We start from the raw sequence: 22968 nt of genomic DNA, 5'->3' as shown, positions 1-22968 counted from the left end.
TGCTACTTCTGACCATTCCGAAATGGCTGCACTTTCCCCTCTTTCCACTGCCTCCATGGCCTGATATCAATTTGTATGGATGTAAGATATGATGAAGTTCACCAAGTGATTGGTGCTCGCATACATAGAGGGCTTCGCGAATGTCCGAATATCGTGCTTCCTCGGCATGATGCCACTTACACGAAGGCCTTGCTCGGAATATCAACTTGGCGATACCATTCGCTCTCGCCAAGCCCCTGACAGTCAAGGTTACTCAATCATATTCAGTATAACAGTATTTCAGGGATCTCATTGAGCCCAGGTATGTGCTATCGTCAGGATTGCGCCAAGACAAATTGACTTTAGAAACATGTCTACCTGGGCATCAATAGGTTGTGCTGGTGGTATCAAGTCTTGGATATCACATCTGGTGATCAATCTCCACGCCTCTCAAACTGCGGGGGATATTGTATCCAGGTATAGCCTCTATCTCCAATGAGTTCATTTGTTAGATGCCACTTGTCATCAGACCCGAGGCTCTCTTTCCGAGTCTCGGTTTACAACAGAGTTCCCCAAGAAGCACCGGAACCAATTACTAGACACATATACAGCCGAGTTTCGTCTCCATCACTATGTCATAGAAACAAGAGGGCATAAGCTGAAGAATCACAATCTAAGGCCAACAACGAATGACGTTTACTAAGAAGTGGCATCACACGATTTCTACGGAATAAGAGCAGAATCAAGATACTCCCCATTAGCAATGCCAGGAGGCGCTCAACAAACATAGAAGATCGTCATCACATGCTGGGACTTGGCGGACATTGGGATTGCAGAACGAACAACGGCTCAGTCTCTCAAACGTCTGCCATGCTGGGAGTGTTTGTTGTACACGTACGGCTAATATTGAGCTCGTACACTTTGTTTGATTCAATATTCTAGTACCGTACATAATATGCATGTTACCAACCCGTATGACAAAATGATAACCTACTCCACGCTCCAAACTTCGCCAAACTTCAATCCCGATGAGTTCGCGCCGACAAAGAAATAAGTTTATACAAAAAGAATGCCACAGAAATCTAGGCAGGTTAAGCTCCAGTGTCTTTGGCAGATACTTGGCTGATCAAGCGCTGATATTTAGCCTCTGCTTCTTGCTCAGCATCCCGAGCGGGCTTGGAGAACCGCCCTTCCACCGGTGGCGTCTCTGAGCTTCCCTTAGACGTCCAGAGAACACCGGGCTTCGGTGCGGCCTTTGATTCAATTGCCGTGTCAGGTTTGGGCGTAGAGCCATTGGTTCTTGGCTCCTCCGAAGCTGTGCCGTCCTTCTCGCCGTCCGGAGAGGTTTTCGGAAGCCTCATGGCCAAAAGCACGTACTCGGCCCTTGTCATGTTGTCCATCACATCATCCATATAACGCCGGACTTCATCCTGAGGAGCAACAACTCGTGCTAAATTCTCCAATTGGCGACCAGTCTGGGTCAATAGACGTATCGTGATAGGTTGGTAATAATCAAGCTTCGGGTCTCCTCCATATTCGGAAGTGCTTCCCTTACGAACAATCAGGAACGAAGCTATGACATGTTGGCCGGATGCCGTGGGCAAGTACTCCAGTATACTGAATTTGGGGAACAGATATCGGTCTCCGCTTCCAAAGTCAAACACAACCGCCGTAACATCTTGCTTAAGTGCAGGCGGGGGCCCCTTAGATCGTAGTGCCTGGGGGTTGGGTGAAGGTGCAGTCGGGTGCGCTTTGGTATGGCCGTTAGAAATGCCATTCGGGGCCTGTTGTCGAATTTGTACCGGAGCAGGAGAAGCTTGTGGTGTACTCTTCATGTCACGATGTAGTCTATCTAGTATTTGCTTCAGATCTGTAGCGTCGGTAAAACCTGGTCGGTTTTCTGCGATTCTGCGGATCATATCTCTTGTCTTTTGGTCCTCTAGGGCAGTTTTGACGAGTTGTACCACCAGCGGATCGCTTCCTTGTGGTGGTCGCAGATCAGACGATTTTTGGTTGGGATTTGAAGCCAAAACAATGTCAAGAATGGCACGGACTTCGACAGCAAAATACAGGACCGTTCGACTGTCTACCAGAAGTCGATCTGCTGATGGCCCTTGCTGTCCTCCTGTACTCCGATACTGCGCACTTAACTGATCAATTATTTTCTGAAAATGTGCCAGCTCGCCGTCTTTCGCTTGTCCTACAGCCACTCTCTTCATGAGATCACGGAGGGCCTCGTCTCCTGAAGCCTTTTGTGCGAGCAATGTAATAACAGGGTCATTTGCTGACGGCTTCACTGCTGGAGCAGGCCCTGGGGCTGCAGATCCTGGAGCTAGGGCAGGCTTTGCAAGGCCACTTGCGGGTGCTTGAGCGATTGGTGGTTTGGGTGCTGTGGAAATTGCAGGAGCCACCACCGGTCCAGCTGGCGCCGGTGCTGAGACCGGTGCAGCTGACCCAGCAACATTTGGGGGCGCATGCCCGACTGGTGGAGGTGTTGGAGATGGTGCTACAGGTCCTCCTACAGCTTGTGGCCTTGAATGAAAGGTCGGGTTTGGAGACGGTGCCATGTTGGGTAGCGGAGCATTCCCAGGCTTCTGGGCTGGTGTTGGGGCAGCAGTCCTGTCTTGCGGGGCTCGAGGAAGAGGTTGTGGTTGCGCTGGACTTCGAGCCATGCCCTGGGAGGGACTGGGTGGTATGGATTTTGGCATCGTTGCTTTGTTCTGGCTCGGGTTGGCGGCTGTCGATGCTTGGGGCGCAAGGGGTGGAGGCATAGAGCCATTCGGAGGGCCATACTGGATAATTGGACGTTGTTGCGGTTGCTGCTGTGGTAATGGTTGAACTTTTGGTTTTAGGTCTTTGACCACGTACATCGTAGCTTCGATCATATGAGGCTCAACGGCAATTGTTACGGTGCCGACCTTTGACATAGTCTCCTTGGGCGGGTTTTTAGGATCTTCAATGAGCACGCCCTTGCGTTTGTGCGGTTTTGTCCAATATTTAGCAAACAGACCTTCGCTAATCCATTTGTGACGAGATCTCGAGAGCGATTCAGCAAGAACGCCGCTTGAACAACGCGTCAGTCAATTTCATTGTCTCATGACAGTTTAGCAAGACGTACCTTTCGCCAAAAGACTGATACTCCTTGGAGGAGAGGTCATCGGGCTGGGCGACTTCAACGGTAGGTAACGGTTTACCAGCTTGGACCGACTTGGGCAACGGCGGCGGTGGAGGCTCTTCTGGCTCCGGATCTGGGACTGGGACTGCTGCTGGCGGGGGAGCAGCGGGTGTCGCAGAACGCTCTCGAGGTGTAACATTGCGCTTTTTAGCAGCGGTTTCACCTCGAGCAGCAGCCCGCGCGGGCAGTTTGCGCTTTCGCTCCATTTGACAGCTCGTCCAGCAGACAAACTACAGAAAGCGCAAGGGAATTATACTGCGAAGAAGAAGCCAATCATTATATATGATGAGCATGCAAGGCGCGTCTGGAGGTAATATGGACGTGTAAAGCTCAGTATTCGGGTATTTTCGCAGGAAAAGAGTCGGGTGGTGAGACGAAGCTGAAGTTGGGTCGCAAGGGCAGGTCGAGGGAGTATGGAGGTGGAAGATGGAAGATGGGAATGGAGGCTCCCATTGGGAAGAGGAAGTAATAGAGTAGCAGCAACAGCCACGGCCAGAAATCCGAGGCTCAGTGGTGCAGGTCCGACACCTCGATGGATGGAGCCCGGAAGGGAAAAGGAAGAAATTCAATTGGTCAAAAAAAGGCGGAGGAGTCGAGCACTGCCAGTTCTGGACTGGGGGTGCGGGCCTATGAATATGGCACTGCAGCGCCTAGAGTGAAATAAGAAGCTGGGGCTCAGGGGACTTTGCAGCCTGTCGAGGTCCGCGGAAGCGCCGCAAGAGTATCCATGAAATAGAGTCAGATGAGCGATAAACATGGGAAATCAGAAGATGGCAGCAGCTAATTGGAGTGTGCTTGGCAAATTGGGCTCCTGTATCTGTTGTACAGCATGATATATCTTTGCCAACTTGTATCTGTTATAATGCAACATCTCTTCCAATCATTTATTAAAACAGAACATTGCCTAATTGCCCATCGATTCGCGGCTCTTTCCAGTTGCTTGAGGGTGGAGTCACAGCCGCATCAGACGCGCCTCAGGGTACTTGTATGCACTTGTAATTTTCCCCGCGTGATAAGTTCTGCTGCTGATCGCTGATGCTTAGCGCGAACAAAGCAACGTCAGGTCTTGCGTCTGGTTATTGTGGCAGAGCAGTGACAAGAATAATTAACATTCACATTAATCCCTGCAGTCTTGCACTTTTGCAATTCCTTATAGACTCTTTGTACTGTACTCGGCCTTTCTTTTTCTAATTCTACCACTACCAACTAAACCATGACGTCTCTACATCCTGCCTTGCGGGCTGTAATTGCCGTGGTTGCAGCGCCACTGAGTCTGTATTGCGTCTTCATCGGCTTGGGTATGACGCCTTTCTTTCAAAGACAGTATGTTGACCTTTTACATGAGTAATTCTCTCTGACATCTTGTCTACAGTTTCTTGTACGCCCATAAAATCAACACATTATTATGGAATAACGTGAATCAACCAGAACGATGGGGGTTTGCTCGTAGGTTTATATCAACCAAGCTCATGACGACAACGACTCATAGATATTTCAACCAGGAAACCAAGTCACCCCTTTCTCGCTCAAGACTCCTGATGGGGAAACGATATATGCTTGGCATATTCTGCCCTTGCCGCTTTATCTTAAAAACGAGGCCATAATCGAGTCCCAAGAGCCAGGGTTTTCAGCGGATTTCACCAAAACTGAATCATTCCGCCTGCTGAAAGAAGACCCAGAATCTCGACTTGTTCTATACTGTGAGTCTTGACTGGAAATACTCTCGCTCGATCACTGCTCACATGTTTTCCAGTTCATGGTGTAAGTGATACTTATAAAATGTCTGTCAATATCAACTGACGTCACAGAACGCTGGTCATGTCGCACAAGCTATTAGACCTCTGAGCTATCACTCATTAACTGACACCTCATCATACCATGTTGTTGCTATTGACTACAGAGGATTTGGTCACTCGACAGGCTCGCCTACTGAAACTGGAGTAATTCAAGATGCTGCGACGCTTGTGGAGTGGGCAACCAAGGTTGTAGGCATCCCAGCCAGCCGCATTGTTCTCCTTGGACAAAGTCTAGGCACAGCTGTGGTCAGCGCAGTTGCCGAAAAGTACGCCCTCCAGGGTGTCGAGTTTGCCGGCATCACCATTGTCGCAGGTTTCAGCGATCTAGCCAATCTGCTGCTGGGCTATCGCATTGGAGGTGTTGTCCCTGTCCTCGCACCCTTTCGTATGTGGCCTACGCTTGTACGCTTCATTCACCGATTCGTCGTCGACAAGTGGCATTCAGATCACCGTTTGGCCAATGTTGTGCGGCACACAAAAACAAGACTCAGACTCAACTTGGTCCACGCAAAGAACGACAAAGACATTCCATGGACAGAAGACAATAAGTTGTTCCGAGCGGCTGCCCAAGAGATGATTGGGATAATGGATGACGAAGAATTCGCAGCTTGGAAAGAAGAGCGAACTGTTCACAAGGGAAAAGATGCATTTGTGGCCACCTGGACAGCTGAACCCAACATGATTATTCGTCAAGAACTTTTTCCCTATGGCGGTATGTAAAATTCACCTATACAAATTCGAGAATGACGGAATGACTAATGCGCCGGTAGGCCATAACGATATCATGGGCCACTCACCTGTTGCATTGGCCATCATGAGAGCCTTTGATCTCCATGGGACGACTTATAACAATGACGACAATACTGATTCCAAGTAACAACTGACTCAGCAGTGTCACTCACTTCAGCACAGCTCTGTTTTCTCTTGCTCTTTGGTCCTCGTCATCAACCTCGGTCGTTCGAGTGAGTTTTTCCACTCAATATCTTTCCCATGCTTAGAACACAATAGAATCGCTTTGTTCGTTCGATTCCATATGCTGGACAAGCGGAAGAACCACGGCGTCAAATAATACGTTAAATAGATATATATATATATTATTCTACTGTAGTATATATTCGAAATAGTACAAGAAAATACTCTGTCAGATTCTTGCTTACATACTTCGTCGATGTTATGAGCATCCAGCTTTGAGTTAATTCGGTCAAGATGCGTAACTATACACATAAAGATTCTAAAAAAGGCTTCATAAATCAAAAACTTTATTGTTCGATTCCTTTATCCCAATATCTCCTGTTTAAGGGTGAACCCCCTACCCTTGTTACAGAACAGGCACATGTTACCGCACCTAAATATCCCACTAATAATTACCCCACCAAAGAGCTCTTGCTCAATCCCCCACCCCACGTAGTTGTTCGCACCTACATCACCTCAACTACACCAAAGGTCCATCCCGAACCATGTCCGAGGAGTCCAAGCCAGTTGAGCCCGTCGTCGACGAGACGAACGCCGAGCTCAAGGGCAAGGCAATCGCACAAGCTGACCCCGAAGCCGACGAACACGCCGAGTCCGCATCCGAGGAAGAGCACGAGGAGGAGCACGCCGCCGAAGGATCAAGCGACAAGAAGAAGAAAAAGAAGAAGAAGTCGAAGCGATCAAAGGTCAAGGAGGCTTTGACAGGCTCCAAGTCCGCCCCGACCGATGCCGACTTCCACAAGGCCCTCGATGGCCTCACCCCTAAAGAGGTCAAGGAGTTCCTTGCTCTCAACCCGGCCTTAGCCCAAGAGGTCTCCAAGGCCTCCAATAGCGACAACCCCTCCGCCGACCAAGCTTCCGACATGCTTAAGAAGATGTCCCTCCAGGATATCATGACTGGTCTTGCCGCAGGTGGAAAGAACGCCAAGGATATGGGATCATACAAGTTCTGGCAGACGCAGCCTGTGCCCAAGTTCGGAGAGGACAACAACTTGCAAGAAGGTCCTCTGCGAATCCAAAAGGTTGAGGAGGTTGACAAGGAGCCTTCAGCTTTGATCCCTGGCTTCGAATGGGTTACCATGGACTTGACCAAGGAAGAGGAGATCAAGGAGGTTTATGAGCTTCTAAACAAGCACTACGTTGAGGATGACGAGGCTATGTTCCGTTTCAACTACTCGCCAACTATCCTTCGCTGGTAAGTCGTAGACCTTCCGAGCCCATGATCATGTTACAATCGTAGAACAGTTCCACTAACACATACAGGGCCATGATGCCTCCTGGCTGGAAGAAGGAGTACCACGTTGGTGTGCGCGCCTCTCAATCTGGCCTGCTCTGCGCTTTCATTTCCGCCATCCCCGTTCACCTGCGTGTTCGCGATAACGTGGTCACTTGTTCCGAGGTCAACTTCCTGGCCATCCACAAGAAGCTTCGAGGCAAGCGTCTCACACCAGTGCTTATCAAGGAAATTACCCGACGCAGCAACCTCGACGGTATCTGGCAAGGTCTTTACACTGCTGGTGTCGTCCTTCCCAAGCCCGTCAGCACCTGTAGATACTTCCACCGTGCCATCAACTGGCAGAAGCTCTACGAGTGTGGTTTCAGCCCTCTTCCCGCTAACAGCAAGCCTCAATACCAGATCCGCAAGTATGCGCTGCCAGACGACACCGCCATCAAGGGTCTGCGTCCGCTACAAGAAAAGGATATCGAGGCCGTTATGGACCTGTATCACCGTTACAACAAGCGCTTTGATATGACACCAAAGATGTCGCGTGAGGAAGCTCTACACTGGTTCTTGCCTAAGACTGGCCCCGGTGAGCAGCAGGCTGTATGGACCTACGTTGTTGAAGTAAGTCTCCAGAAAATAACGATACACACATGCGTTGGTACTAACACACTGCACAGGATGAGAACAACAAGATTACCGACTTCTTCTCTTTCTTCTGCATAGAGTCCACTGCGATTGGCAACTCTAAGCACAACGTTATCAAGGTTGCTTACATGTTCTACTATGGTACAGAGGTCGGTCTGCAGGACAAGTTCGACAAGGCTGCTCTCAAGAAGCGTCTCAACGATCTGGTGCACGATGCCCTTATCATCTCCAAACGCTACAAGTTTGATGTTTTCAACGCTCTGACGCTGATGGACAATGCGCTCTTCCTGGAGCAGCAAAAGTTTGGCGCTGGCGACGGTCAGCTTCACTACTACCTGTTCAACTACCGTGTTAACCCCATTGCTGGTGGTGTCGATCGCAAGAACCAACTCGACGAGGAGAACCTGAGCGGTATCGGACTGGTAATGCCTTGAGGTAGATGCTGGGGTTGTACGTAGGATGACATAGGGTTTGGTGACTAGGAAGAAGAAAAAAGAGTATGGAAAGGTGAGGAATGACGAGTGAGATGGAAATAATTTCAAATTTAGCGAGCACGATCAATCTTGAATTGGTTCTCTAACTCTTCCCTTTTCGACAATATGCTCTCCTAGCAGCAAATCAGTGACTGCTAGTGTTAAATGCAACACGTATGAAGCTGACGAATACATTTTAAACTCGGTCGTCAAATACTGCTGCGTGATCTTTTGAGGCTTCAGAATTTCCCATCTCATCCTCGTCATACTCACCATCTTTGGGAGACTGGAATGTGAAACGCAGCATCTCAGCTACCATACCAGCCATGTTCGGATCTATATCCCCCTTGGCGCGTGGCGTTAGTGCCGAGGCCAGGAAACAACGTCGCAATACCATAGCGAAAGGTACGGGTTGTGATAGATCTGCTTTTTATCTGTCTCCTTCTCTCTCTCCACTTTGGACCCTGGTTCAACTGTGCCTCGAGAGGGGATTTATTTGCTTTTTCCCCTTCTTCGAAACTACATACATACTGCAGAACTTACCATTTATCTGTTGCATTTGTTTTTTCCTCATTTTCTTCATGCCTCGTATTTAAACGCGTAGTTCACTAGTGACGTTTTGAATAACCCGCAATCTTCACATACCGAGACATCAAACAGCATCGTTTCGCTTCTTACGACGACGCAGCTCTGACCTTCCTGTGAGCTTGGGAAGCTACACAACCGTGTTTGTGCAGAAGGAACCAGTGATATAAGAACAAGCAAAACTCCCGAGTATCTATCATGGCGTTAGACATGTGAGTCCTCAACCATCAACATCCTCTTCCTCCTCCTAAACACATTATCATTCATTTTACAGCATCATTTGTTATTGATTCGTTCTCTTTCGCCTCATTTGTTCATATGTGTGGTTTGAAAAGTCACTTACACGCGATGCGTTGTCTTAGAATTCCTACGCTTCCCTCTGCTGAGGAGACGCTCAAGCACCCAGCCTACTTAACCACTCTGTGGGCTCTGGAGCCTACCTCTCAAGGCAAGCTGTCTGTGGCCGAAGGTCGCGGTGGTCCGGTTGGTATTGCATGGGAAATTCACGGTGAAGGACCCGTCAAGCTTGTGGTACGTTCCTCCCGTCAAATCTCCTCAATCTCTCCGTCTGCGTATCACGCCTTTGCCAATTCCATCCGGTTGCACACGTCTCCGGTCGTGATGAGTGAAATATGAGAGAAACCCGCTGACAAGAACATGTAGCTTGTTATGGGCTTAGCAAGTGTCAAGACTTCATGGCAGCGTCAAACACTACACTTCGGCCATGAGCACGGTGACAAGTACTCAGTTCTAATCATCGACAACCGTGGAATGGGTGCCAGCGACAAGCCTTTGGGTATCTATTCCACGAGCGGCATGGCGCTCGATATCATCGAGGTTATCGACCATGTTGGCTGGACAGGTGAACGCGAGATCAACCTCGTAGGTATCTCCATGGGCGGCATGATAACCCAAGAGATTGCTATTCGCATCCCTGAGCGTCTACAAACCCTGACCCTAATCTGTACATCGGCACGCGTTCAAAATACAACGGGCTTCATGGAGACACTCACTGATCGCTTGAGCTGGCTGATTCCTAAATCCATGGAGCGCGCCATCGTTGACACAGCTCTCAAGCTCTTCACACCCGAGTGGCTCGTCGCACCAGATGACGAGATACTACCCGAGCCCGGCGTCACTCCGAAATGCGGACCACCACCGCCAGAGGCTGGTCCAACATATCGCCTGTTCGACTCCAACTTTCAGCGTTTCCAAGCTCAAGAACTCACCAAGAAGCGTAACCCTGAAGTCTTCAGCAGCACTATGCTCATGTGTCAACTTGCAGCGGCGGCCATGCATAACAAGTCAGACGAGCAGCTGCGTCAGATAGCAGAGGCTGTTGGATCTGAACGTATTACTGTCATGCATGGAAAACGCGACAACATGATCACCTTCCCCAATGGTGAGAGACTTATCAATGTGTTGAAGCCAGGTACTGTCCACATTGTGGATGATATGGGACATGCTCCCATTCTGGAGCGAGCAGAGTGGTTTAACAGTGTATTAGAGGAAGAGTTGAACATGTGGACCAAGCCGAAGGAAGAATGAGAGTAGGCGGCATTTCGAATATATGAGCGGTCTTAAATTCCGGGCGGTTTGTGGCAGAGTAAGCAAGGTGTGTGAGGAACTATAATTGGCAGATGGCACGAATGAAGGAGCTGGTTTGCATGTCTTTAATCCGAATACCTCCTTAGCAGACGCGTCATGACACAAATTCGCTTATTGCAATTGTTTAGAGCCATCAAACTCGACTCTATTTCCAGTTCTATCATATTGTACATCATTTTTAAGCTGTCTGATAGACAGTCTATCTTTAGCACTCCAAGAAGAGCCCAGCCTCTAACTTCTGATGCTGAAGTAATTCCTGATTTTGGATATGCACGTCTTCAGACTCCATGTTGAGGTAATGGCTGCTGTTGGGTAAGAGATGTATCTTCCACTTGTCCACCGCCCACATCGAGTCTTGGCACCCGGTCTATAAAGCCAACCCTTTCTATCCATATGAAGCAGGTACTTTTGATTCATGCTAGTCCGCTCACCTCTCACCGGCGAAGCGTCGACCCTGCACCTCGCTCAGAGCCTTGACTCCACTCAAGAAGGCCACGATGCTAAGACCCGCAAAGACGGGCAGCAACTGGAAAAGGTTCCACTTGACGTAGTAGAGGAAAAATGATCCCTCAATGGCGATGATGGAGCCGACAAAGAGAGCGTGTGAGATAGGGGCAGTTTGAAAAGCCTTAGGCAGGTGGTCGAGGTTAGCACCGAGCTTACTCCACTGTGTATATATGTTAGCTTGAACTATTATTGTAGAATAGATTTACTTACCCCGACAAGAAGCAGAGGAAACGTGCACACGATGGCGGTCACGAATACAATAGATATGATCTTAGGAGGGCTCGTCTCGCCAACCTTAAAGACGTGGTGGATCTCCTCTCGACGTCCGTATCGCATGGGACGCTCAAACGCGGGAAGGGGAGTGTTGGGTACATGATAGATCTGAATGTTGAAAACGGGAGAGATGAGGGGGCTGGACGAGCCGAAGGAGCCCAACACGAGGTTGACCTTGAGGGGTTCCTCGGAGAGGAGCAACGGGACAGAGATGTCCTTGTGCGACTGAGGGATTGATTAGCTGGGTCGATGAGGAACGATTGGATTATCACATACAATAGAAGCCACGGCCTTTCCAGAGGACTTTACGTCGAGAGGGAGGGCGACCTCGATGCCGGTCGATTCTGTAATGACGATAAAGGCCTGGTGAGGTCGCTTCGCTTCGCTGCCTTCGGTCGTAGTCAATGAGACTTTGATGGTATCTGCCTTTCCTAGAATAAGAGTATCCTTGACTGGCTCCTGGTTGCTGAATCTATACCAATTAATCTTGTCAGTACGCATTCTTCCGCAATCGCTCCCCCATGATAACACCATCATGGCAACTCTGGAGAAGCTTACTTGGCAGTAGCGGCGTGTCCTTGCTTGGAGGCGACGGTAACGGAGCCATCTTTGAAGCCCCAAGACGAGGCAGCGCTAGCTGCACTCGTCAGGAAGAGAAGTGACGATGCGATTGAGAAGCGCATGATATCGACGTTGTCGCAGGTCGATTGGATTTCGATAAGTTGAGGCCAAGTGGATGGGACAGGACAGCTTGAGACTGGACCTCGAAACAGTAGCGTACGGCGCTACCCAAGCTTGAGTTACGTGGTGGAAGTGGATGGGTTTGATTGGTCGGAGCTCAATACGAAGTGGAGAGCAGAACTGAGCTCCTGCTTCAGGGTAAATTCAAGAGAAAGAGTATTAGGAAAGTGCTAGGAAGCTTGACTGCTGAGAATAAGAAAAGGCTTTATTAGCAAGTCCATTTATTTTATCTCAGATGATTTCTTTGGACGATTCTATAATCACAAATCTCCTTATACTTTTGGAATGGCAATAAATAAAATACCGTGAAAAATCATTGTTCATACCTGCTCTGCTGCTATAAATATTCTACTCTACGAGACAATCAACCACTGGTCTACGCACGCTCCTTTTACTCGCTCTTAATCTCAGTTTGGAAGCCCTTGATAGCCTCTCTTTCTTCCGTCGTCAAATCAATCCCAAAATACTCCTTCAGTGCCTCCACTCTCTCATCCTCGGTCTTCAACTCCTTCAGCACTATCGTCTTACCACCAGGGTTCTCCTTGACCACGTCATTAATCAACATACGCTTTCCATAAATCTCTTCGCCTGTCGTCGATGTCTTGCTCTCCCTCAACATGAATTTCACAACCAGCACGGTATGTGTCTGGAAGCTTCGATGACTTGTGCCCGTGTAGCAGTTGGCAATCTCAAAATCAGCGGGAAGCCATTCGACAGAGTGACTAAAAGAGTAGAAGCTGTTCCAGTTCTGATCGGGAGAGTTGCGGCATTGGTAGATCCAGAGACGGCGACCAGATGTGAGCTCTGTTTGACCGGGGATAAAGTCCTTAATGAGACGGGCATCCTGAGTACCCATGTTGCGCCACTCAGCGCCCTCGATCAGAGGCATGGGCCGGGTAGGGCCATCACCGCCAAAAGATGCATCGATGACCCAGCGGGAGTTGTCAGGTAGTGTCACGATGTTGACAATGTGAACCCTAGTTGCAAATCAGCGACTAATATTCTGGGGATAATAATTACGCAGATCACACTTACCACCCGGGATAGCCGCCATGGGGAACACCATCCTTGCGAAGACGGACTCGCACACCAACGGGATACACCTGGAAACCAAGAGCTCGAAGCATATAACAGAAGAACAAATTGCTCTCCATGCAATAACCTCCTCTTCCACGCCCATCGACCACAATTTTCTGATACAGAGCCTGGGGTTCGAGAATAACATTGCGATGTGACGAGTAATGCAGCGTCATATTCTCATAGGGTACCTTTGCAATCATGTGCTGATGCAGCACAGTGAGAAAGGCATGGTCAAGGATAGGCTCGTTGCCCACATAGAACTCCTGTGGTACTTGAATATGCTTGAGAAACTTGGCGACCTGGGCTTCTGAGTATATAGCCGACATGGTGAGTGTATAATACGAAGACTGGGTTAATTGATGTTTACTTGTCTCAGCTCAAGAGTTCAAGACTTGGGGAAAACAAGACAGGGAGCAACGATCACTTAAATAGAAGAACTAGTCAGATAGATAAACTCTCGAATGAGTCAAGAGGATGCAAAACAAGGCGACGCCAATTCCAATTACTACAAACATGTTGGCTACCTTACTCGTATGTCGCGCAAAAGCCGTCGCAGGAAGTTGGCCGTAACGTATCATGAACCTCGCTATCTCTCCAGACTCCATAAAAACTGTCCGGGGCTTAAACATGGAGAAGGACGAATCATTCAGACGCCGAAAATCTACATGACGCCCTCCTTGGACAGAGCGTCAGGGTTCATGATAGAGACGGCCAATCAGGACAATTCTGGCGTCTACTTCGGATGTTGTTTGCTAGTCTGACTCTACCGTTGGCGCATAATCGGTGAGAAATACTACCTCTGCATCCTTGGTCCGTCTTGTACGGTACCCACGAGGATTATGAGCGTTTTCTCAGGGTCCTTTGATGTTGTAGGATTGAGACAGTGATATCAAATATGACACAGTCAATATGATAAATTCAAATATCTTTGTAGATCAAAGATAACCTTAACTCCAGTAATTTGTAACATGAACCATCCCTTCATTACATGACTCTTTCCATCATAACTATCGCGCCTTTAACGCCAAGCAACAGCCCCAAGAAACCCACCGACATTTCTCCAAGTGAGTATGTACTTTTATAGCTTCTTAGAGTTCCGTCCTCTTGCTCGATGTAGTTGTCACAGCCGCACCATCCCTCTTTGCCTTAGTCCCTTCCAGCTTGGGCATAAAGTCTTGGATTCCCATCCAGTCCACCACGAACGCAGTCGTGATCCTTGCCCAGTCACGCACTGTTGGTAGATCCAGGTGCTCGCCGTCATCCGTCAACTCGTGCCAGACATCGGGGAATGGTGTTGGAATAATATGCAAGATGTCAACGCCGCGCTCCATAAAGGGTCGGTGGTCGTCGTCGACGAAGCTGCGTGTAAAACGGTTGGCAGATTTGTCGCCTTCTGGCAAAAAAGGGATCTTAGGCTTGGTCTCGAGAACGCCAAGTTTTCGCATGCGCTCCTCCAAGCTGGCCATGGCACGGTATGCCCAATGTGTGGTGAGGAAGTAGGAAGGAATACGAGGGTTTGGAGAACCGAGAAGGTCAAGAAGGACAAATAAACTGATAGAGTCAAGAGGATTCCTGTAAGTTGCCAGAGAGCCGTGGAACTGAGATTCCCAATCCGCAGCAAGCGATCTTGATAGATTGTTAGTCAATGCGCATATTTTCGTAAACCATCGTAATAACTTGCCTAGCTCCGTAAAGCGAGTCCTCTTCTGTCCAATGCTTGAAAGCTTCTTCGCCATCGAGAAAGAGGATCTGAAGTCCCTGTGTCTCCTCGAGCCCATCATCCATGGTACCGTCCTTTTGCATCTTGTTCCACTTCGCCTTGAGCGCATCTTCAACACTCCGCGCAACATGCATCAGCATGGCACATGGCGCAGCGCTATCAATTGCGCCGATGAAGCCTTCTGGTTCATACTTGCTATCGTAGTGCGCGACCAGCGTAAGGCGACTCACATCGCCGTTTTGCGCCCATGGGGGATCTCTTCTAAAAACGAGGTTGGAGAAGGGGACCTGCTTGTTTCCATGGACAGGTGTCTTTGAAGTGGAATTCTGCCACTCGAGGGTCCATTCAGGAAGATTCTCCTTGAAAAAGTCGACAAAGTGCTTCTGAGTGCGCACTTGCCCCGGGGTACCAGGGACACGAGGGATTAGAATAGGAGCGAGCAGCTTGCCATTCTTGATATCGAAGTCGTCGCCTGGCGAAGGAATATTCCGAAGGACATCGTCGGAAAGCGTCATGGACTCGGCGACGGTCGATGCGAGGAGGCAAACGAATAGGAGTAACTTTGCAAAGAATGACAGCGAAGATTGCATTCGAGGCATTGTCGAAGATGCAGCCATGGGGAAGGACGGACACCAATAAATACTACTTTAAACCAACAAGGAGCGGGTTTTGGGTCGGTTTGTCGTGGGGCGCGAAACTAGCTCATTCCGTCGGAAGGATTGTTGTAGTCGACGTGGAACTGGGCTGATCAAGAAATACAATGCAATGCAAGGTAAATCAGAGAATGTAGATGTCGTGGACAAAGGAATTGGAGCAAACAGTTCGCTTCGTGTCAGGAGTTGAAGCTCTCCAATCCAGACCATGCAAGGGATGAGAGCCATAATATTAAGGACAGGTACGACAACCTAGGCCCGACTCAAGTGGGGGACACGACACGGAGTGCTCTACCGTAACTAAACCTACTACAGCAACCAGGAACTAACATGCCGCTGACCCCAACGACAGCTACAGCAGGTCTGAGCGTGCTATTATTCTATCTACCGATTGTTTGTGATGGACTGTTGGCCAGAACAATACATAGTATGAATGCTAAGCCAATGTGACAGCCAAACTTGATATCACATTCAGACAATAGAGACAGAATCCGCCTCTTTCAAGTGCGAAATGGCGGGGACATGAAGGACCCTTGGCCATATCAGTCCCTTAATGGCTTGGGGTCAAGGGACGTTTCGGTGGCTAAACAGTGAACACTAGAGTCTCATTGGACTGGTTACGGCTAAATGTCAAGCAAGTCTCAACCTATCTCCAGATATGGAACATTCTATGGTTTTACTAGAGTTGCTTCTTATTCTAGAATTCATATCAGTCATTTTCTTCCTTTATAGGGAATGGAATCTCTGAATCGAGTATAGACATAAACTATTGCACACGCCTCGAAAATGTAGAATACCAAGCGGGATACTATCATGTGGAGCTTCTACATCCAACGTCAAGCATGTTGGAATTGGGTAGCAATATATAAACTATATTTTTACTATATAAATGCTCTATCAGAGAAGCTGCAACTAATAGAACTGATGTGCTTCGTTTCCCGGTGTGACCATTTCGCCTATATCAACTCCAGATAGCTGGAGAGAGTTGCCAGCCTATACCTTTAAGAAGCTTTAAAAGCGACACCAATCAGACTCTATCCAGTCTAATAAAACAGATCTCTATAAATAGCAGGAATTCCAAGCAACACAATCACGTTCAAAGCTAGTGCAGGCTACGTCATCCCGTTCACCCCGCGTCTGCAGAGCTTGAGCGTAGTCTTAAACCAAGTATCACGAAGTGACGGTGATAAGGAACAGTGACAATATCGGCACGTATCACATGGAATAAGAGAAAAGTATAAGTGATTAAGTTATTGTCATATTGAGTTTCAACTCACGTACTATACGCTAAAGTTGGACCTTATCCAAAAGGCCATGATCCCCCGTCATCTACACATACTCCTCGTTCAGATCTATTAAAAATTGTACTCCAAGGGTTCTCAAAAGGACATTACATCTACGCCCTAGCGTCAGAAAGAATGCGGTAACCCGCTATGTAAACACCAAACGCCCATCGTCATGCTTTGCGTCTCTAACCTGTACTGCGACACCGATAATTTTCCCATGATTGCTCCTTTTCAAATGCTGCGCCTCTCCAGGTGGATGCCGATTAGGTAGTGTATATATCATATCGATCTCTCGGGCTTCGTAATCTGGTCAAAGCCAGGTTTCTATAGCCAATAGCGGCTATTTCCGGCTTAATGCAGCTTGTTGGCAGCCTGAGCCGCCTTGTTGGCAATCTGCTTCTCCTTGGGGATAGTAAGGGCGTTGATACCGAGGTAGTTGCAGATGCTGGTAACAACGAGCCAGGCCCAGCGGAAGTAGACAACCATGGAAAATAGAAGGTAGGCCCACAGGTAGAAATGTTCAAACTGGGCGCTGAGCTGGGGAAGTCCGACTCGGGGGAGGTTGGCAAGGATAGCACCACCAACAAGAGGGTAGAGCATGACAGTCCACCAGGGGAAAGGTTGGTGTGTCAAGTGGGCGAGAATAATCTTGGTTGTCAAGCGACCAAAGACAAATGACATAATGAAGCAGAAGAGCATGAGGTGGTTCTCGGATCGAATGGTGCTGTAGGGGGAGAAAACCCAGGCAGCAATTGAGATGGTGTAAACACCCATGGGAATCCACTCGATGAAGACGGGGAGAATGGGCTCTCCTCGAGATCTGCGAGCCTTGGCAACGTTGAGAACACAGAAGGGAATCTGTGTGAAGATGAGAGAGCCGAGGATCAAACCGACCCAGACATCCTTGAAGCTTGTCTCACCGAGCATCTCAGCAAGGCCGGGGAGACGATCCTTGATGCCGTTAGCCAGAGGAATGGCCCAGACACCAGGTCCCCAAATGCCAGAAATGATCATGATTCCACAGGCAATAAGAATACCCTCGGTGGGACCGTTGATGTAGCCGAGGAAGAGAGTGTGAGTGTGGTAGGTCTCCCAGGTCGAGAAGAACATAGGCAGGCAGGGGCAGAGCGCGGTGACGATACCGGCTGTCGAGGTTCCGAGGCCCATGGAGGCGGTTCCGAGCAGACTTCCCAGCGTGCAGTTGAGAGAGTCGATACCGTGGTCGAAAAGTTCACCGAGGCCGCTTGAGGTTCCGGTTCGTCGCGCTTGCTTTCCGTCAAGGTTGTCCATCGTTTGGTACATGAAGAGACCGAACGCAAAGCTGAAGTAGAGCCATGATGGAGCCTACACGAGTGTTAGTTTGTAGTCAGAAGCAAGTTAGCAGCATAAACATACAGGTCCAACCAGATCAGGCATCCAGATTGCGCAGAAAGCAACGTTTGCGAGAATGAAGCAGAAACCCAAAAGGGTGACCATGTTGGGGGCGATCCATAATGGGAGGAGGTTGACAGAGGCGTTCCACTACATGACGAAATGCAGGTTAGCTATTGTGAAACCCAGTAACTTGGCAGAACAGATGAAAGCGCTCTGAATGACGCTGAAGGAGTGTCGAAAAAGCTATAGAGAAATAGCTAGAGGCTTGGAGAGCACGTACGAAAGGGCCTAGAACGTATTTCGAGACTGGCGACATGTCGACACTTGAGTATTTGTACGACTTGAAGTGCACAAGTGCGTCATCAGAGATGCACTCAGCAACATTCTTCTCTGTTAAAGCACAACAGTCAGCTTCCAGCGCATTTCCCACGATTCTAGGCAACCCATCAGGTGCCTCCTATGTATATCTTCAACTTACTCGTGTTGGGCGCCATGTTGGTACCGTCCGGGTCGGTGGCCGATGGATTGTAGAGTGGGAGTGTCTCGCTTGTAGACATGATGAAAAGAGAGGGGCCGGAGTAGGAGGGGCAATCGGGAATCTCTTTTAAACAGGACAAGGAGGTTAAAAAAAAAAAAAAGAGTTATCGGCAAAACCCCCCAAAGATCGGACCTGCAGAAGTGTGCACGCGGAAAAGTATCTCGTGCAGCAACAGGGTACAGTACTGAATAGGAACTAAGGTCCGCAAACGACAAATGACCCTCGGTTGTTTTTCTCAACAAAGGTAATCCTAACAGAGACTGGCGACGCGGCACGTGGGTGAAATGCTCGGTTGTAAATAGACAGATAGAGAATCGTAGAGCAGCTCTTATCGACAATGGCAGAAACGGGTTCTAAGCCAAGGAAATTATGCGACGGAGCTGATTTGCGCAATGGATCGGGAGGGCTGAGACAGAGCAAAACGGTCCTAAGAATAGCGGTGAAGCGTGGGACAATGGATTAATACAATGCAGAGAATGTGTCGATGGACAAAATGTCGCCAAAAGGGCTTTTGTTTGTTTTAAGAAAAGAGAGGATTGGAGAAGGGTTAAGGGGGCAGGTTTTGCTCACTCCATCGACTCGAAATTGGCATTGAACTTTCGACACTCGCACTGGTGTCGTCGTACCAGCCAGCCAGTCAAGGCCCCTGGATCGCAAGCCCCCTGCGCACAGCAGCGATCTGGTCCACTACAGGGGAAACAGACCTCTAAAATTGGGTAATTAGCGGCTTATTTACGTACGTATTGGAACACGTCCAGTCCAAAAAAAATCATCGGTCTGACGTTTAACGGAATAGGTCGACTTGCGTACTAACACGACCCCTTTTTCTCACTCGAGAGCCGCCTGGTTTCATCAGTAGTTGAGCTCTTAGGCTCTTCAAGATACCCTCACTATGTTCATCTCATCCAACCAAGACTCGCAAGCATATGATCAACCTCGCATTATTGTTTCGTCATGAGATCGTCGTTATTTCATCCGCCAGAGCCGAGAAGATGGGTCCATCTTGCATTGAGTTTCACATGCCCGCCCTACCGCCCTTCTAGGCTCGAGAGCGCGTGAGCAATAACACTACCAACAAGAATACGAACTGCTCATTCTAGCGCCATTCGATGGAAGGTTGGGTGCGAGGAACACTGTACAACGGCAGCTTGGTTGATCCGATGATCCGATCAAAAGTCTAGAACTGCCAAAGCTTGCGAGTGCTATGGAATGTGGAGTCACCAACAAAGATCAATTGTTGGTGAAAGTCGTTAGAGAAACTCCACTAAGGTTCATGACCTCGAAATACAGAAGGCTGTGTTTTGCTGTAGATCGACGGTTAGTTGCCACTTTTTGACTGACATATCTGACTGATATATCATATCAGGCTTAGTACTCGAGTTTAATCAGTATGTGGTGGTTGGACTGCAACAAAGCAGCCAATGACATTATATTGGTCTTTGCTAACCACCCGTCCCTCACTGTTCTCCTTTTGGCATTGCCCATATTAGTGTAAGAGGGCGTTGCCTGTATCAAAATCATAAAAAGCCAATAATGTACCGCCAGAAAAGACAACCCAACACCTAGACGTCCAAGGCTTTCAAGGAATGTATGCGCAATAAAAACAAGAGAATTGAACAAATGCAGAACTCCGCTCCGAGCAGTATTGCAACAAGTTGACAAGCGTTTTCACACGCTTATAGCATGGCAAAGCCGGCGAACATAGTGCCCAAGACAATAGTCAGGCCCCATGTTCGGCCAACCTCGATGACAGAAGCGCCGTTGCTCTTGGTTGACGCTGGGCTGTCAGAATCGTTGTCGTCGCTGTCACTTCCAGGTGTGTCGGTGTAAACCGTGTTGGCATCATCAGTAGCGCTAGCTGTGGCCTTAACAGAACCAGCACCAGTGCCTGTAGCTGTGGAAGTTGTGTTGTATTTCTTAGGGTCTTGGGCACCGCATGGGTTGTTCTGGCGGCAGTCAGAAGCACAAGAGGCACTTCCAGCACAATCCCCAACGCACTGGTTACCCCATTCCTGGCAGACGTAGAAGGGGAGGGTGAGGGAGTATTCAGACATGTTAGGTTGCTTTCCGTCACCACAGATGCAGCCATAAGTGAGAGATTTCTGAAGTAAAGTGAATTAGCCTATGCAGACTGGTCCAAGACTCGACAAGACTTACAGGATCGCATTCGTTGACCTTGGTATCTCCCTTACTAGTTTGTCCACAGATCATGGGACACGTCTCTACCTCGTTCTGGCACCACACCTCTGCCTGTTGTTAGCACTTGGTCTTGGCGAGTTCAGCGTGGAAGAATGTCAACTTACTACGTAGAGACAGAGGAACGCTATCGGGGTCGATCACGTAGTCGGCATTGACAAGAGTGACAGCTGAAGCCGCAGTGGCGAGGACAATTGTGCGAAGAGAAGGCATTATGATGTCGTATCGGTGCTTGGAAGCGAAATTGATTGTGTTTTATACTGGTACGTGTGTATACCGGTTTATATCCGATGTACAAAGGTTCGTAAACGGTGAAGATTGACGAAAGATGGTTTGCTTCTGTAGGGAGTCAGCGGTTTTATCTTAACAAAAAAAAAACTTTACTTTGTCTTTCCCGAATCTGGGGAGATTGGTTGTGATCGTGAGGAAGGTATGCAAGAGGCCATCACTAAGACAACAGGGGGAGGACGGTACGGTCTTGCCGTGCTTGACTTACAAGGAAAGCAAATTGGGAGCTCAATGGAAATGGGAGCGACAGAATGAAGAGAATATCGGAATGAAGAGTTAACGACTGTTCAAGACCAGGTCTGATATAGCGAGTGTATCAACTGAGGTGAGGAGAGGAAAGAAGAAGATGAGGAAAAAAGGTCGAGGAGGCCCGAGACATATCTACGATGGGGCCCGGCCTATCTTCTCCTGCAGACAGACAGACTATAGCGCTGTAAGCGGTAAGTCAAAGACCCCAGTTGCTCGCTACAGCCGAGCTATAGTGTTAAGAGAAATGATCTGGGTGCCATGTCCTCTATCGCGAGACCCGAGGCTGGGCAATATCACGGCGACGGATGGTGGATGGAGTTGCACCAATCTCCCCCATTAGTTCTGACAGGGTGCAGGGGAGTTGAGCAACGAAAAATCGACATTGGGTTTAGCTCTGCTTCACCCCAACAGGCATGGGAGGTTATTTGCTCCATATCGTCCGCCACTCGGTGCATTTTGCACACGGAGAATCCCAGTACCCGCTCGAGGCTAGGCCTCATAGACTCATCTAGTACGGCTCGCCGCTGAAGCTTGGGCTTTTTAAGGGTGGTCTGGAGAGTTTGGCCTGAAATCACATAAATTGCAATCTCCAGGGCCCTTGGTTTTATCAGACACCATTAAAAGGAGTAGATACTATCGATACTATCGATTTTATTTCCATGGGCCCTGTCTTTTTTTCCATGATCTCCAGTAGATCCCAATGGAGATCTCATTGAACTCCATGGGTAATCAGTTGTCTCTCTTACCCATCTTGGCCACGCGGGTCGTGGAGGAGCCAATACCTCGTTTCCTTTTGAACCACCTGTCTCATCTGCTCATCAATCTTGGCTTGGTGGCGTGAACGGCCGGAGACTGTCGACTCCACATAGGCAGTCTTGAACTGACAAGCCCACTGTCACTGCTACTGCCACTGCTAACTACTGCACATGCAACATTTGTTATGAGGGTCTTGCCATTGTGCATCAACGAGTGCATCTTGAATCACGCCAACGATGCGTTCCAGTTGGTGGTTGAGGCTGTCCACAACAAGTACGAGCCCACCATGATCACGCTGGAGGATTCCTTGCGGAGAAGGTGACCACTCGGATGTGAGGATAGTGGCCAACTCTTCCCGTAAAGGGTAACTCTGTTTTCTGCTAGGCATCTGGACCAGCCGATACCTTTCGTATTTCTTGCATATAAGCGGGGCATGACACTGAACCCTTTGCCTCAACCCCGCGCAATGCACGCCGACGAGGACATGATGCTGGATATCGCGCCAATCGTTGGTGTTGGGAGCATCTTTGTTATGTTGCTCGATGTTGCTGACGCGGCCAAAGAAATACTTGGCGTGCGCCCCGAATACACACACTTATTGAGCCGTGTCCATACCTGTTCACTTTTTATGAGATATCAGACATGACAGCTGGTGAATCATGATCTGGACTCCGAATATCGCAGGTGGTTTCACCGTTTCTGTGGGCTGAGACAAGTAGTCTACTGTACAAGAGCGGAGTGTAGTTCTTGAAGAGACTTGAGGACGAGACTCGTCACCCAAAGACAACATCCTATCGTTGTACGAATCCTCGTATCGTTATTCGTGTTTGGTGCAATCCTAGCACCGGC

General features: G+C 48.8%; 9 protein-coding genes across 9 annotated transcripts; 3 read left to right on the top strand and 6 right to left on the bottom strand.

The window, feature by feature from the left end:
• Positions 1 to 1070: 1070 nt before the first annotated feature.
• On the bottom strand, positions 1071 to 3360 carry FGSG_09395 (uncharacterized protein; the record flags this gene model as incomplete). The annotated part of the gene is made up of 2 exons (XM_011330048.1): positions 1071 to 3042; positions 3098 to 3360. The coding sequence occupies 2 exons, from the start codon at positions 3358 to 3360 to the stop codon at positions 1071 to 1073; spliced, it is 2235 nt and encodes a 744-aa protein (XP_011328350.1).
• Positions 3361 to 4367: 1007 nt separating this feature from the next.
• Positions 4368 to 5827, top strand: FGSG_09396 (uncharacterized protein; the record flags this gene model as incomplete). The annotated part of the gene is made up of 6 exons (XM_011330047.1): positions 4368 to 4477; positions 4527 to 4600; positions 4657 to 4854; positions 4908 to 4915; positions 4963 to 5662; positions 5721 to 5827. 6 exons carry the CDS (start codon positions 4368 to 4370, stop codon positions 5825 to 5827), a joined length of 1197 nt encoding a protein of 398 aa, XP_011328349.1.
• A 580-nt stretch (positions 5828 to 6407) lies between these two features.
• Positions 6408 to 8226, top strand: FGSG_09397 (glycylpeptide N-tetradecanoyltransferase; the record flags this gene model as incomplete). Its single annotated transcript, XM_011330046.1, has 3 exons — positions 6408 to 7117; positions 7186 to 7768; positions 7825 to 8226. The coding sequence occupies 3 exons, from the start codon at positions 6408 to 6410 to the stop codon at positions 8224 to 8226; spliced, it is 1695 nt and encodes a 564-aa protein (XP_011328348.1).
• Positions 8227 to 8833: 607 nt separating this feature from the next.
• Positions 8834 to 10553, top strand: FGSG_09398 (uncharacterized protein). Its single transcript, XM_011330045.1, has 3 exons — positions 8834 to 9062; positions 9213 to 9381; positions 9514 to 10553. Exons 1-3 carry the CDS (start codon positions 9049 to 9051, stop codon positions 10396 to 10398), a joined length of 1068 nt encoding a protein of 355 aa, XP_011328347.1. The 5' UTR covers positions 8834 to 9048; the 3' UTR covers positions 10399 to 10553.
• A 183-nt stretch (positions 10554 to 10736) lies between these two features.
• Positions 10737 to 11921, bottom strand: FGSG_09399 (uncharacterized protein; the record flags this gene model as incomplete). Its single annotated transcript, XM_011330044.1, has 5 exons — positions 10737 to 10843; positions 10897 to 11125; positions 11176 to 11463; positions 11515 to 11710; positions 11797 to 11921. 5 exons carry the CDS (start codon positions 11919 to 11921, stop codon positions 10737 to 10739), a joined length of 945 nt encoding a protein of 314 aa, XP_011328346.1.
• Positions 11922 to 12370: 449 nt separating this feature from the next.
• On the bottom strand, positions 12371 to 13385 carry FGSG_09400 (uncharacterized protein; the record flags this gene model as incomplete). The annotated part of the gene is made up of 2 exons (XM_011330043.1): positions 12371 to 12956; positions 13015 to 13385. 2 exons carry the CDS (start codon positions 13383 to 13385, stop codon positions 12371 to 12373), a joined length of 957 nt encoding a protein of 318 aa, XP_011328345.1.
• Positions 13386 to 13949: 564 nt separating this feature from the next.
• On the bottom strand, positions 13950 to 15598 carry FGSG_09401 (uncharacterized protein). The gene is made up of 2 exons (XM_011330042.1): positions 14741 to 15598; positions 13950 to 14685 (listed from the first exon to the last, which is right to left on the bottom strand). Exons 1-2 carry the CDS (start codon positions 15394 to 15396, stop codon positions 14148 to 14150), a joined length of 1194 nt encoding a protein of 397 aa, XP_011328344.1. The 5' UTR covers positions 15397 to 15598; the 3' UTR covers positions 13950 to 14147.
• A 1471-nt stretch (positions 15599 to 17069) lies between these two features.
• Positions 17070 to 18586, bottom strand: FGSG_09402 (uncharacterized protein; the record flags this gene model as incomplete). The annotated part of the gene is made up of 4 exons (XM_011330041.1): positions 17070 to 18062; positions 18114 to 18239; positions 18373 to 18482; positions 18571 to 18586. 4 exons carry the CDS (start codon positions 18584 to 18586, stop codon positions 17070 to 17072), a joined length of 1245 nt encoding a protein of 414 aa, XP_011328343.1.
• A 1540-nt stretch (positions 18587 to 20126) lies between these two features.
• On the bottom strand, positions 20127 to 21427 carry FGSG_09403 (uncharacterized protein). Its single transcript, XM_011330040.1, has 4 exons — positions 21323 to 21427; positions 20934 to 21165; positions 20788 to 20876; positions 20127 to 20732 (listed from the first exon to the last, which is right to left on the bottom strand). The coding sequence occupies exons 2-4, from the start codon at positions 21037 to 21039 to the stop codon at positions 20307 to 20309; spliced, it is 621 nt and encodes a 206-aa protein (XP_011328342.1). The 5' UTR covers positions 21040 to 21165; positions 21323 to 21427; the 3' UTR covers positions 20127 to 20306.
• Positions 21428 to 22968: the final 1541 nt, after the last annotated feature.

This window comes from Fusarium graminearum, chromosome 4 (assembly GCF_000240135.3).
Source record: "Fusarium graminearum PH-1 chromosome 4, whole genome shotgun sequence".
Classification (NCBI taxonomy): domain Eukaryota; kingdom Fungi; phylum Ascomycota; class Sordariomycetes; order Hypocreales; family Nectriaceae; genus Fusarium; species Fusarium graminearum.
Note: the sequence above shows the minus strand (reverse complement) of the source record. Positions and strands in the feature narration are given on the sequence as shown.

Excerpts from the sequence above, each read along its gene's own strand:
- FGSG_09403 (XM_011330040.1), bottom strand. The coding sequence starts at position 21,039 with ATGCCTTCTCTTCGCACAATTGTCCTCGCCACTGCGGCTTCAGCTGTC. Across the intron at positions 20,877-20,933 it reads CGTTCCTCTGTCTCTACGTA|AGGTGTGGTGCCAGAACGAG; the intron begins GTAAGTTGACAT and ends AACAACAGGCAG. Across the intron at positions 20,733-20,787 it reads AGGTCAACGAATGCGATCCT|AAATCTCTCACTTATGGCTG; the intron begins GTAAGTCTTGTC and ends ACTTTACTTCAG.
- FGSG_09398 (XM_011330045.1), top strand. Across the intron at positions 9,382-9,513 it reads AAGGACCCGTCAAGCTTGTG|CTTGTTATGGGCTTAGCAAG; the intron begins GTACGTTCCTCC and ends AAGAACATGTAG.
- FGSG_09401 (XM_011330042.1), bottom strand. The coding sequence starts at position 15,396 with ATGGCTGCATCTTCGACAATGCCTCGAATGCAATCTTCGCTGTCATTC. Across the intron at positions 14,686-14,740 it reads GACTCGCTTTACGGAGCTAG|ATCGCTTGCTGCGGATTGGG; the intron begins GCAAGTTATTAC and ends CAATCTATCAAG.